General features: G+C 36.9%; 1 protein-coding gene across 1 annotated transcript; it reads right to left on the bottom strand.

Annotated features, from left to right (window-relative positions):
• Positions 1-6,456: 6,456 nt before the first annotated feature.
• LOC122282690 (probable inactive shikimate kinase like 2, chloroplastic) lies at positions 6,457-13,706 on the bottom strand. Its single transcript, XM_043094670.1, has 8 exons — positions 13,404-13,706; positions 11,554-11,744; positions 11,259-11,453; positions 10,710-10,771; positions 9,512-9,578; positions 9,293-9,411; positions 7,168-7,341; positions 6,457-6,725 (listed from the first exon to the last, which is right to left on the bottom strand). The coding sequence occupies exons 1-8, from the start codon at positions 13,638-13,640 to the stop codon at positions 6,616-6,618; spliced, it is 1,155 nt and encodes a 384-aa protein (XP_042950604.1). The 5' UTR covers positions 13,641-13,706; the 3' UTR covers positions 6,457-6,615.
• Positions 13,707-15,274: the final 1,568 nt, after the last annotated feature.

Genomic DNA, 15,274 nt, shown 5'->3' with positions numbered 1-15,274 from the left:
GTAGTTGACCCTAGTTTTAGAGAAGAAACTCCCTAGAAAGCACCACTAATCAAAATCTGTGCAAAGGAAGCTCCTCCCTCCTCCCTCTCCTCTCTAGTTTTCTTCTTTCTTTCTTTCTTTCTTTTTTTTTTTTTTTTTTTGTTTGTGTGGTTGTTTTTTCAGGGCTAAGTATGGTAGAATGTTGATCTGCTGCTCTCTGGCGTCTGGCGACCACCATGCGCCCTACTGTAGGTTTCCAAAGGCATTGATCCTTCAGATGGGCAAACAATTTCTCCGAATGGTGCTGCGTGTGAGCCACACGCAAAGTCGAAAGTGGTCTCGTGAAATCCATGCACTACTGCTAAGGGTGCTCTTTTGCTGCCACGCTTGGCCTTTCTGAGTCCAGGGCCACTGGTTACTTCAGACTTGATTGACCGCTATACTCCCAAGGTGGCGCGTGGCTCTCACACGCCATCATAGTCACTTTGTTTGTAATTTTTTTCCTCCAAGATTGAAAATGGGGATCTATGTCTTTCCAAAATGTAATTCATTTTTTTTTTCCATGTATCTTTAATTTTTGTTTTGTCTTTTATTTTAGGGAAAAAAAAACACAGTCTCTTCCACTTTTGTCCATAGAGTGTGTCCCTTACTCTGCCTCTACTCCATCTTAGACAAAGTATGGGTTTGTTAACTCCATCTTGGATAGAGTTGTATTGTCTCTCATACGGTAGTTTGTAGAAGTTTGCAGCATAGACTAGATTATGTCAGTCACAGTTGTGTACTGGGGAGCTATTAAAATTGTAGTTGGCTTGTAATGTATATTTCAAGTCAAAGTTATAATATCTGTTATTAATGAATAAAATATGTTTTATAAAATAAAATAAAAACAATTAGATAATTGCTTATGAAACAACAATGTGTTCATGTGAGAGGAAAGTCATGTGATAAGAAAGAATTTATGAAAGTGTTTTGGTTTAACTCACCAAAAAAGTCGGATTGTATATGATTCATATAAACAATTCCGTTACAAGTATGAGCTGTACATATATTTAAATTATTGAGGATCACATCTGATATATATTTGAATTTAAACCAAACTATCCTATAGAATCCGTCTTTAGTTGTGAGGGATCTTCGGATGTAGTTGAAGTGGAGACTTCACTAACAGCCCCTTGCAAGCTGAGTGGGGGTGTAATAATATGAAGCTTGGAACGAGGAGAGATAAACTGAGAGGTTGTAAGACCTTTAGTAAAAACATCAGCTAGCTTATTAGTATTGGAGATATATTTGATGAAAATATCTTTATCGAGAACCCTTTCAAATATGAAATGGTAATCAATTTCAATGTGCTTTGTACACGCATGAAAAACTAGATTAGAAGCTAATGAAAGAGCACCTATATTATCACATCAAAGCGTAGGAGGAACATGTAGAAGAATGTGTAGGTCTTGAAGAAGCATTCTCAACCAATAGACCTTAGCAGTAGCAATAGATAAAGCTCTATATTCAGCTTTAGTGTTGGATCGAGCTACGACAGATTGCTTCTTATCACTTTAGGTAATAAGATACTGACCAAGAAAAACATAAAAGCCTATAGTTGAGTGCCTATTATCAAGATCATTAGCCCAGTTGGAGTCAAAACACACTTCTAGTTGTATAGAGCCCTTATGGTAAAACAAAGCATGATTTACACTATCCTTTAGGAAACGTAAAACTTGTTTAAGGGCAGTCCAGTGAGAGGATATGGGTTGATGAATAAATTGGCATAAATGGTTCGTATAAAAGGCCAAGTTAAGGCGGGTAATTGTACAGTACTGATGAGCACCCACCAATTGGAGATAGGTGTTGGTTTCTGCCTCAAAAAGTAGAGTGCCGTCGAAAGTTAAGAGTTTAGAGCCACTAACACATGGAGTTACATAAGGTCTACAACCAATCATTTTAGCACGATGCAACAAGTCGTGTACATACTTGGAATGTTGAAGATGAAGACCAATTGAACCGTGATGAGCTTGCATGCTAAGAAAATAACCAAGATCACCAACATTCTTTATAACAAATGCAGACCTGAGTTGAGTAGTGAATGAAAAAATAGTGGCCGATTGGTTCCTCATAATCAAAATGTTGTCAACGTAGATCAAAATATATATAGAAATTGAACCCGAAATATAGATGAAAAGAGATGTATCCACATCTGATATTCAGAAGCCAAGATTAGTGAGAGCATGAGACAATCCTTGTTGCCAAGCCCTTGGGGCTTGTTTAAGGCCATAAAAAACTTTACAGAGAAGACACACATGGTCAAGATGAGTGGTGTCAACAAAACCACTGGTTGTTCCATATACACAGTTTCATCCAAGTAGCCAGTAAGAAATGCGTTAGAAACATCCAATTGTCTAATGCACTAATCAAAGTTAACAACTAAACCAAGTGTAAGTTTATTAGAAGATGATTTAATTACGGAACTAAAAGTCAGCAAAATCAATGCCATCTTTTGATCAAAACCCTTGGCAACTAAGCAAGCTTTAAATCGCTCTAAAGAACCATTAGGTTTTCTTTTCAATTTATACACCATTTTGTTGTGAACAATGTTTTGATGTAGCAGGCAAGGACACAAAGCCCAAGTGCCATTGGCAATTAATGCATCAAACTCTGCCCCATAGCAGCACGCCAATCAGATGAGACATAATGATCATTTTGAGAAGAAGACAAAGAAGAGGTAGACACATTTGTAGTAGAGGTAGGAGAATTGGATGGTGGAAGAGAGTCTAAAGTTGGAGTGGAGATTGTAGGTAATAAATGAAATAAAACTGACTGGGAAGGAGGACTAGAAGAGGAAGTTGAAGATTTTCCTGGAAAGTTATGTTCATCAAATCCTAAGTGATGAGTGACATACACCTTGTTAATTAGAGGGTCAAAGCATTAGTATCATTTTTGTTGGATTATTTCAAATATTCCATCCAATGTGATTTTTTGTTAGTCCTACATTGAAAAGACAAGCAAACTTTTAGTGGTTTGTAAGTGAATAAATTTCACAATATAGAAAATAGAATATGAGGGTAGACACATAATAATAGTGTCACCCAATGCAAAGCATTGACCATACGCACGCACACGCTCGCGTATCGCATAGACACTTTATATGGATTTATTTTAATTCAAACGAAGCAATTTGTTTCTTCAGTTGAAATGTTGCATCTGCTACCATTACATCTGTTTGTTCTAAGATTAGTGTTCAAAATTTGCAATCTACACATTATATAAACATTGTTGTATCTTGAAGACATAATTGTCAAATTCTCTTTTACAGAACTCAATTCGAGTGGGAGGCAATATTTGTCTAAAAGACAAATTAACACTCACCTCTTTGTTTGCAATTTACAATCTCTATTTGCTATTCTTTTTCTAACAATTCTTAGACAAATATTATGACTTCTTCTTCTTCTTCAAATTATGTGATCGCTTCTTTGAGTATTGTTCCATGAGATCTTTCAAAGTTGGATCAGTTTGATGGAAAAAAAATACAATTGTAGGAAGAAGAAAGTTGAATTCTTACTCAATACTTTGAAAGTTCGGTATGTGTTGGATACTCCTTGTCCAGTTCTTCCAACAACTCAAGATTTGTAGGAAGATAAAATTGTAGCGAAGAAAAAATGGGATGATGACAACTACATATGCCGTGAGAATATTCTCAACACTCTCACTGATCCATTGTTTGATATGCACGCACCAAAGAAAAATGCAAAGGACATATGGGAGGTTCTAGAAAATAAGTACAAAACTGAGGATTCTGGTAACAAAAGCTATTTTGTTAGTAATTCTTTCTACTTTAAAATGGTAGATAATAAGCCTATACTTGATCAAGTACATGATTTACAACTTATTGTCCAACAAATTATTTCTCATGGTATTCCTATTGATGAGAAACTTCAAGTGGGTGCTATTATTGCCAAATTACCTCCAACTTGAAAGGATTACTGTAAGTCTTTGAAGAGAAAGGGAGATGATTTTACTTGAAGGTCTTCAAAGACAACCCCAAACTGAAGAGGAGCCAAGGTTCAGAGATAAAATTAAACAGAGTGCTGAAATGACTAAGTCTGTTCATATTGTTGAAACAGACAATAAGAAAGGAAAGAAGTCTAGAAGTGATACTCATGTTTTTAACAAACAGAGTAAGAGTAATTTCCAAAATAAAGGGACTTGTCATTTTTGCAAAAAGAAAGGGCACTACATCAAAGAATGTAGACTTTGAAAGAAGCAAGAGCAAGCAAACAATGTTAAAGAGAATCTCATTAATGTAGTGTCTGAAGTCAACATGGTATTCAATACTTCTAGTTGGTGGGTTGATACTGGTGCAACTCGTCATATTTGTGGAGACAAAAATCTCTTCAAGAAATATGAGAAGATTGGTGATGAGATAGAACTGTACATGGGAAATTCTTCTACCACCAAAATGGCTAGAAAAGGCAGCATCGAGTTAAAAGTTTCTGGCAAAGGAAAAATCTAGTTATAAGCACAACTATATACTAATATGTGCACTAATCTAATGTAATTGGTCAAAAAGTAGATTTTGTTGAAAACAGTGCTAATTTAAATTTTGAATATGAATAAATCAGTATTGGTACACAGATTAGTAAGCAACTTTATTTGTACGTAGTAAAACTCTTCTTATTTATAAAGAGAGAGTTTCATCAAAATTGTATCAAAATAACTCTATAGTTAAGTCTAACCCTCTCTCTCTCTCTCTCTCTCTCTCTTCTTGGAGATTTTTCTTTGTTCATTGTGTCGGTATAACCCTCCCATCTCTGGCCAAAGAGGAGGTGGAGCTTCGACTCCACCTACCCTCCCCCTGTCTGGTTGACATCGGACCTGTCCATTGATTTTTTATTATTTTTTAATTTTCCGTCTATAGCACCAAGATGTGCCGATCTGCTACCTACTGACCTCCTATGACTGCCACGTGCTCCACCACCAAATTCTCCATCCACCGATCTATGGGACGATAGGAAAAAATTGACGAAAAGAGCGGTGCGTACATCTCACGCGCTGCTCACATTGCACGTGAACCCCATGCACTGTTGTGTCATGGGGAGTTTGCTGCCACCACGCGTGGCACCATCGGGGTCAGTAGCTTTAGATCTCTTAAATCTGACTTTTATTTTCTTTCCTAGAGTGGCACGTGAGCTACACGCGCCTTCACAACTATTGACAATCATTTGTCGGTGAATCGTGGATGCTACTTTCCTATGTTCCCACATTCACTAACCAAGAATTAAGATAAAGTGGTTGTAAAAATCTCATTCAGGTAGTTTAGACCAGCAAAATGCAGCACACAACAATCCACTGCAACTTGTAATCGTAGTTTTATAGTCTATTTATCAGATTATGTAAAAGCCACTTCAAGTGGCTTCCCCTTTGTGGGAAATGGGTGAAAGCCAAATTTTTGGCTTATTTCTCGTGTTATATTTGTTTGTTTTTTGATGATTGTTGGGAGCTCCTACCTCATTGAATCTTGTATCTTGTAATCGCTTAGTTTATATATGAAATGCTTGCTTTAAAAAAAAAAAAAATTGTATCAAAATCTTTGGCTCCAGATTCCTCTGTTTTATTTCTCGTGTTGTATTTGTTTGTTTTGAGATAATTGTTGGGGGCTTTTACCCTATTAAATCTTGTATCTTGTAACTGCTTAGTTTATCTATTAAATGCTTGCTTTATTGGTAAAACAAATTTGCATCAAAATTTCTTTCAGTTTTACTCAACACTTTGTACAATTCTCCACGATGTCTTAATAACAGTTTTTTGTACCTTTGATTTTGGGAGGTTCGTGACATAACCTTCAAGGTGAATGATTGTAATGAAGATATTCTTCCACCACAAATAAAGTTTATTAATAAAATTGAGGGATGCGTCCCTTTAGAAAATAAAAGAAAAAGTGTTTCTACCTCCTCTTGATACCTTTTAAATAATGGGGAGTCTAGATCTTGTCTTGACCAACACAGAGTCGGAGTAGAGATCTTCAGTGGCTCCAGTTCAATCAAGCTTAGCATACTTTTTTATGCTAGGGTATCTATCGACAGAAATGAAGCCAAGAGCATTTTTTCTTATGACTGAAATAAGATGTTGGTTGTCAATAAGGTCATCGTTTCCTGGTTCTAGTATGTTAGTTATCGCTTCCTATTCCTACTGTGTTAGTATTTTAGTTGCAATATTGATGTTCATTTAAGGATCTGAAATGTAAGTTTGGAAGCACTTTTGATGATTTAATGAAATTACATATTGGATCCTGAGATGTGAGCAATCTAGTGAGACACTAGACGTGTGCAAGTTCTATTTTATTTATATTGTGTGGAGGTCTTGCGTCAAGTTGTCCTATATTTGTACGATGTGGCTAATTCTGGAGTAATTTGAATGCATTTTCACTTCAACGCCATGAGTGTTCTTAACTGCTTCAAATTATATTAATCATCAACTTGGAAAGAATTAAAAATAAAAATATATATAGAGAATATTAACAACAATGTTCTCGTTACTTGTGGAAAATCAGCATAAGGTTATAATATTACAGGGCTTGATAACAGAAAAAAATTGGAGAAACAAAATTTCAACCGTCGTTTATACCTGCAATGTGGACTTTCCACATTATAGTGCACGTTGAGGGAGATCATCCCCAGCTGATGGATCCCAACCAGGAGGCTTGATGTTTGGCCAATCACCACGACATCCCAGCCTTATATAGAGGCTCTTCTTCCCTTCAAAACAAAAACAGCCGTCAATTAGGGACTGCTAAATTTCACCAGTCCACCTCAATGGCTCTGGGGGCTGGGTTATCCATTCATAATATCAGAGTTCCACAATGATCAGTAATTGGAATTGAGTATTTCACTAGTCTGTTTACTCTATATATACACAATAAACGTACAAGTTAGTGTATTATTCTTATATTTTCTTTGACTACTTGTGGATTAAACATGTTAGACTGCACTCTGCATTTAAGGCATCAAAATTGAGTAACAGCAATAAATAGGTGAGTATCAGTGACTGCCAACATTGCCATCTTTTGAGTTCTCATCATATTCTCATCCAAAAGGAGAAAAAAAAGAGTTCTCATAGTATGTACGCAGGTAATGGGAAGGCGAGGCTATCTTTGTTGTGGTGACACGTACAGAGCAAAGATGGAATATAAACGAGTACCTGGAAGTTTTTTGTCAGAGAGAACCAACTGTTTAAGCGCACTCAAGGATGCCTGGGCCACACTTTTGGTAAGGTCAGCGTCCCAACCCTGAAGTTTGACAACCACTTCCGCCTTTGAGTAAGCTAGTGCATCTAGAAATTGTCTCCTTGCCTCCTCCTTTGCTGAATCTTCATCTGCATTGAATAATTTCAACCAATGCGATTGATGAGTGCAAAACATGATATAAAAATGTTAACTACCAAGAGTGAGGGTTGTTAACATATGGGCCTCCAATGTGAAATTTAGGCTGACCATCACAGCTGTATGGCAGAAAAATTCATAGTGGGCCACTATCAGTCAAAAGAAGGGACCAATTAATATAGATTTGAAGGCAAAAATCAGTGGAGGGTAAGATTTGCCAATCTTTGAGGTGGCCATCCTTATCACTAGATATGGTTTCTTAATAACAATGGGAATGGCTCTCCAGGGGCTCATGGTACAATAAGCTGTCATGAAAAGCATCTTGTTTAGCATGGAGGGATAACACACTCACAGTTTTCTCTCTTTTGGGTGGGGACAAGAGAGAATGGGCACCATCTAAGAACATTAGGATTCCGACTTGTACACTTAACCCAGCCCGTCCTCCCATTTGCACTTGAACCAAGACCAATGATATAGTAACAACTCAACAGTAATGTTCTCTACAAAGTACATACTATTTGTTTATGATAAATCCCAACATCCAACAAAACCCTTGGACAGAAAAGGAAAACAAAGAAAACAACTTTAACGTAAAGAATCCTAATCAGAAGTTCTGTTGCCATTTATTACAAATAGAACTTCAAGAGGACTTTTTCTAAGAAAGATAAGCTTTATTAAATGAGAAAAAACACCATCCAAGTGCACAAAGTGTATACATCAGGTTAATCCAAATTGATGAAGTAAAAAGATTAAGAAACCTGAACCAAAAAATAAAAAGTGGGCAGCAATCCAATAATAAAGAGCATTAAAGAAGAAAAGAGTTGAAATCATTGTCCTTGTGCTGTCTTCAAAGCTCCGATCATTTTTTTATTCCACATGCACCACATTAAACAGAACGAAATCATTTTCCAACAGATTTTGCTGTGATAACTCTCAAAACGTCCTTTCCGGCATGCTAATAGATCTACCACCCGACTAGGCATAACATAGTCTAGTCTGAAGTGATAAAAAACATCTTGCTACTAAGGAGTAAGAGATGATCCGCGATTTACCCATCCCTTCATCACTCTTACATATGCAGGAACTTGTTAGAAATCTTCCCTGGTACAGACTCCCAAATTAAGAATGGATCTCAAGGGGCCTTACTCATCCAGATAGACGTCCATTGAAAGGTGATGCTATCATGAGGGACCAATGCATTATAGAACAATTTATCTTCAAATACCCATTTTGGATATGGCCCAAAACATTTTGTTTTCTCCACCTTGTCTCAAACAAGCAGACAACAACCAAACATGGAATGAGTTAAAAGTGGTCCATCTCCCAGTCTTGTGCTTCTTTGATAACATCCACTTCCTATTGAGAGAGACCACTTGAAAGTTGTAAACTGTTCACTACCGATGCATCCTTAACCCAAGAAATCCAGAATAGATCCGGAAAAGCCCCTCTAAGAGACCACACCACACATCATCCCAAAACTTTAATGTGGGTCTACCTCTCACTTCACTAACTAAGAGTCACAATGCATAAACATATGGGACTTCAATTATCAACTAAATAAATACAAGTAGCATAAACTTAGGATTCAGCATCATTTTTTTATAGGTAAAGAATCATGAAAACATCATGCATTGAGGAAGTCATGTCCGCAGCCTGCAAACTTAGAGAATTGCACATTGTTTGGTGAACAGAACATACTACTCAAAAGCTGAAAGAACTGAGTATGTTTTTCTTTAGCAAGTATATCTGCCCATTTAAAGCCGATTGTTTCTTAAATGATTTCCGAGTTCAATATATACAAAATAATGTTGAGATCATGTAAATTCAGCCAACTGAAGTTTTCCATTCAACTAAAACTTTTACTTTGCATCATAGTCACATGACTGAATAATAGGAGTCGTTTCTCCAACAAAAGGCAACAAATAAAAGAGCAAACATGATTACCAGTTGCTTCCGTGGTGGACAGCCACACAGTAAATCCAGCATAAAGATGCTGCCATTTATCAGCCCTTCTAGCAGCTCCCTGCTGCCCTCCTAACGTTGCAACTACAGCTCGAACATGACTGCAAGACCAACCAAGTACAGAAAAGAATGCTCTCTTTCTAACCAAAATTGGAAATGAAAAAAAGAAGAAGAAGAGAGGATTCTAGCCATAGACTGTACCTACTTAAACTCTCCAATATAGAACTTTCTGCTTCTGCTACAGAGTCAGAGCCCTCAGTGAGCACCCCTGGAATTGAGTAGACTTGTTAATACACTGCGAGATTGGATAAACAACTCATTTCAAGCAATAAGTAGGATGTCACCTTGTGAGTCTTATTAGATCCTATCAAACAGCATAGTTACACATAGCAGGTAGATCCTTTTTGCTTTATGATGTAGAATATTGGGCTAAAAGAAATAACAAAAAAGAAAATATTGAAAAATAGATTGTACAGAGGAGATGTTAAAATTACAAAAGAAAAGGATGGAAGGTGTGACTTTGGATTAGAGGCAAAAGAAGGCATTTAAGGAGGGAAGCTGGCAACAGCATGGATAAAATTAAGAATATGTACGACAGCTGATGTTTCCAAGTGAAGACATGCTCATTGACAGGAGGAAAACAATTACTTTTCTGTAAATATTAATATTATTTTAAGCTGTCAAGTCATGATGTCAGAATGATGTTCCGTACCTTTAAAAGAAATCAACCGCATACTAGAAATCAAAGTCTACAGGGCCGTTCATTACGCAACCTAGGAATTAACCAACATCTATGATTTATTACGTATAATTGAGACTTGCAACCTCTAGGGGTTCGTTCAAGTGGTAAGAGCCTTGGTCATGGTGGTATGCTCCCTCCAGGTCTAAGATTCAAACCCTTGGGTGCAAACAACTTCTACGGGCCCTTCCCATCGATGAAAAGATGATGATTTATATTATTTGTGAGATGGGGATACATTACACAGGTCAAGGGTTTAACCGGGTAAAAGACATATTGTTGCACAATCTCTAGGATTCCCGTCATCACAAAAGAATTGAGACTTGTGGTGTAATTTGTTGACACAACTGGATTAAAGCATTCTGCCTTTCATTAGCTTCATTGATCACCACTACCACTACCATCCTCATAACCCTTATTATCATACTTGGATAAATTTCAGTCAAGAGCAGTCTTATGCAGTCAATTTCTAATGGAAAACAAACTAGCAATATCTTTAAGAAAGAAAATATAAATAAACATATTACGGGTTCATTTGTTGCACATCCAAGAAATCATCCACAAGTATTATGTGTCTAGGTGATGAGCTCCTAGACAAAGACAAAAAAAGGCAAAGAGCTAGCTTTAATGGCCAATAGCCGGTGTTCGCAATAGACTCACATGAATCAATGCTTTGCTTGGAATATGTTTCCAGCAACTCTTTTGTACTAAGTGGTGTGTACCTGAAAACCGTATGAACAAAATGGAACTATTAGGATAGAGGACATACATAAAAACCAAAGAGATGTGCACATCAACTGATCAGTGCCTTGAGAGTCATGCTACGGCACTGATCAAATCAGTAAATGGGTCTGGTCTGGATTTGGTCTCCAACAGACCGTGATGCAAGAGCATGAAGCCAACATGAATATGGGTGAAGGTGTTGAGGGGCTTTAATGGTATGGTGGGCAAAAGGTTTACATTGAAAACAAATCAGAACTTCCAGGATCAAATTGATCAGCAACCAAATTGACAACGAATTCAAAAACTTCAGGGGCATCGAAACATATTTTTGCCACAACCAATTATTGAGGTGATAAGTGGTTTCAATTAAAAACTAATAGACTATCACTAACTATAAGAAAATAAAGACATTAAAAAAAATAGTGTACTGGATCTGTTGTTCGTGGCAGCCATCTATTATTGACCAAAATGAAGATAAATCAGTACCCAAGACCAACTGCGAGTTCTTGAGCCACTTTCTGGTTAATTTCAGTTGAATCCCCAATGATGTAGATTGACGTTCCTTGCAGAAGTTGCATTGAACCCACAGTCAAGGACTCCCAGGACTCCACAATGTCAGGCCACTTCAAATCCGGATCTTGCTTCTTCAAGTTTATAACCAGTTGATCTTCATCAATGTACCTGTTTAAAGCATGAATCCTATGTTTAAATATGTGAAGACATATATAATGGTTATAGAAGTTTTTTTTTTTTTAAAAAAAAAGAAAATCACCCCACAAACCATATTGTTTCTGCAGGCTTTATATTTTCAAATAGTTGATTAGTTTCTATAAGTGTGACAGGAGAGCCATGGTGCTGTACTCTAATCGTCAAAGAGGTACCATTTGCATCCACAAATATATCTCTGGGACTTTGAATGTCATAGGCCCCAAGTTGTAATCTCAGTTCGACCTCAGAAGAAGCATCAGAAAACTGTATTTTGTTTCACAAAATTAAATAGGTTAACATTGAACTGAAGCGGAAAAAGAATCAAAAGATTTTGTACTTATTCATAAGTGAGTTTAAATAATATACACGCATTGCTTTATGTTCCCTTACTATGAAATTTGGGCCAAGTATTTTTATGCACTACAATTAAGGAAACTTGAATCTTAGACAGTTCTTTGGAATTCAATCTGTTTGTGGAGTAGAAAATGCATTGTCATGCTTTACAAAGAAAGTGTTGCTGTCTATGCTTGTGATTATTATATAAATGCACCAATCATGTTGCAACAAAACATTCCTCACCACACGCTGCAGTAATTATTATATAAATGAATGATGCAGTTAAGATGGCATTAGAAGGGAAACTTAAAGAAGATGATGGATCAAATTTTCAATAAAAATAAAATCAGTTCCAGCATCAAAAACTTTTTTCCTTCATAAAGGTTGCCAGAAGACATCCAACTTATTTCCAATAAGATTCTGTCCCGACCACCAGCTCTGCATCACCAACCTGAAAAATGCTTGCTTCAGGGGAATACAACTAGGGGTGGGCGGTGGGGGCCCCTCCACCCGTCGGCCCACCCCAGCTGCACCTGGAAACAAATACAGGGTCAGGGCCCAAGCCTGCCTGTTTTGGGCCCCGTCCGTCCACATATATATAAATATACATAGAGGTAAATTAAACCAAAAAAAAAAAAAAAACTATTTCTTCAATACAACGACGTCGTTTTAATATTGGGTTTCGAATCAAATTCGAAATCTCCAGCTGCCCAGCCATTCTCTTCCCCCCTCTCACCCCCCTCCCCCCCCCCCCCCCCCCCCCCCCCCCCCCGCCCCATTCCCTCTCTCAGTGCCTCTGTTTTACTATTTTATGGTGTCACCGTCACCCCCAGCCAATTGCTGTCATGATATCTCTCTCCCTCTCACTGTCACCCCCAGCTGGTATCTCTCTCTCTCTCTCTCTCTCTCTCTGGTTGGTGGTTCACTGGTTGGTATTTGGTAACTTGGAAAGGTGGTTCACTGGTGGTTTTGGTTTTTTCGGCCATGGGTGGGCGGTGGGCTGAGGGCTCTCTGTATTTTAACCAGTGTGGGTGGATGGACCAGGGACCCCTGGCAGCCAGACGGGGGCGGGGCCAGAGGCCGGAGGCCCAAACCTACCTGGAGGAGGGGGGAAGGACAGGGGCACCCCCCGTTCGGCTGCGGGTAGCACCCCTAAATAGAACTGAATGATTAATTATTCGCCACTTTCAGGTGAGTTTTCTTCAATTTTTATATTATTATGATTAAAAAGTTTCTGGCAGCAATATGAACAGCGAGATTGAAATATAATCCATTATGTATAACAACGTCCAAATTTTCATCACCGATAAGATTAAGAAGATTACTAATCATGAGGAGAAAATCACGCTCAGTTTGGTTGTCGAAAAATGCTCAAACAGAAAAATTAAAAAAGAAAGAACTAAAAATCAATTATGAATCTTACATTATCTGAATATGGAAGAACAAAGAAGAATCAATCAATAGCACATAATTCTACTCAGCCATGCCCAATAAGAAACAAAGACAAAACAAAAGAAATTCTTTATCTCTTCCTAGGTCTTCTAGGCAACCAAACAGACGATAAATTGGGTGATTTGAAGCAAGCACCTCGTAGTTCTTGGTGCTGACGGGAAAAGTAGAGGCGCTGTTGCAGGAGATGTGATTAGAACTGTGGCGAGGGACCACCTTGCTCGATAGGAAGCGAGGAAATGAGGGAGAGAAATTCGTGATGGAATGGACACTGGGTTTGGGAATGGTGAGTGGGAGCTTTGGGAGTGAAAAATGCAGGGTTTTGGCGGGGTTTTGAGAGAGAAAGCAGAGAGTCGTGAAAGCAGCAGCAGCCATTTGTGAGATTAGGTGTCAAAGCGAATACCTGGATAAGAAGATCCAAGCTAAAATTTTAGGCAAATTTCCAATAAAATGTGATCTTTTGCTTTTGTATATTCATAATAATTTTATATTTCGCGTTCAATTGGCCATACCACTGACTATAATAAATAAATAAATATAAAAAATAAAAATCTTATTTTTAAAATTTTTTATATTTTTTATTTTTAATAAATCACATAGTACTACGTAATGGTACCACGTCAAGAGAGTCATCTAAATTATAAGTTTAAGATAACTAAATAACAATACTCTTTTTTTAAAATTAATTTATTAATATTTATAAATAAATTCTTATAAGCAATCTGTGCACTCTCAAATTAATTAATCCAAACTTTATTCTCGAACATACTATTTTTCCTCGCAAAAATCATTAACTAAACCGTGAATCTTATGGTTGAAAATAAAAATAAAAAGTTTCAACTTAATGTTCACTTTGTACTATTCATATACTTTTATGAAATTTTGTTGTGATTGAAACATTTCTTTTTTAGAGTACACAAATTTCTTTCATTCTAATTATTTTCTATGAGAAATTATGGAGAAATTATGTTATGTATCTTAAAACTTGTCATTCTCAATTACATTTTAATTCGTTATTCATTTAAATAGTTGAGTTATAAAATTATTTAAAATACGGCACATTGTTGTAAATAAGAATGACAAAATTAAAGATGAAAGTTGCATTAATCTCACTAATATATGTCTCTATATACAAACATCTACAAAATGTGAAGAAACAATTTGAAAGAAAACTTGATTAAATAATGTAATTTAAAAGTTATTGTTATTGTTGATGTCATGTTTCTTACGGCTATGGGCCATGCTTTTAGAAGTCTGGGTCTTTAGTTTGAAGGCCTACTAACACAAAGAGGAGATGGCCCTTGGGTGGCTTGGGGAGTCTCTGATATCTAAATCAATAATGTCCTTAGAAATGAAGCGGGAAAGTATGAATCAAGCTTAGAAAGTTTTGTGAGTACATAGTCCATCCCCCTCTTTGATACCTAGGGGTTCCTTTTATACCTTACCTCAAGGGACATGCAATCATGCCCTGTGGCTAGAGGATGGGTGTTCTCCTGGGGTCCCTTTTATCACGCATCATTTAGTGCGACATGATCTTTTAAGTGATACATTTAGTGCGGCATGGCCTTCTGAGTTATGCATTTAATGCGATATGATCTTCTTGTGAGCGTATTTAATGTGGCGTGATTGTTAACGTATACAATTTAGGAATTTATATAATTTAGGACTTTTCTATTAATACTAGCGGTATAGATATATTACCATGTATATATGCTAAATAATAGGGATCAGTTAGATGCTCCCCATGTATATCATTTGACCTACTTTCCTTGTATAGAGACTTTTTACGTTGATAACAAAAGTGGCTAAATACACAGAGCCAGTTTTTCTGAAAATGTTCTTTTGATATTCTTGGTTTTTGAATGATTAATATGGTATTAAGAGCAAGGTTCATAGTTTTGAGTTTTTTTTTTTTACCTTTCTTGCACAATCAGCGTTTTCTGAGTTTTCATCTGGGGTTTCTTGTGATTTTCAATGCCATCTGAGTGGATTTGGAGATTGTCGGTGCC

This window comes from Carya illinoinensis, chromosome 11, assembly GCF_018687715.1.
Source record: "Carya illinoinensis cultivar Pawnee chromosome 11, C.illinoinensisPawnee_v1, whole genome shotgun sequence".
NCBI lineage: Eukaryota > Viridiplantae > Streptophyta > Magnoliopsida > Fagales > Juglandaceae > Carya > Carya illinoinensis.
Note: the sequence above shows the minus strand (reverse complement) of the source record. Positions and strands in the feature narration are given on the sequence as shown.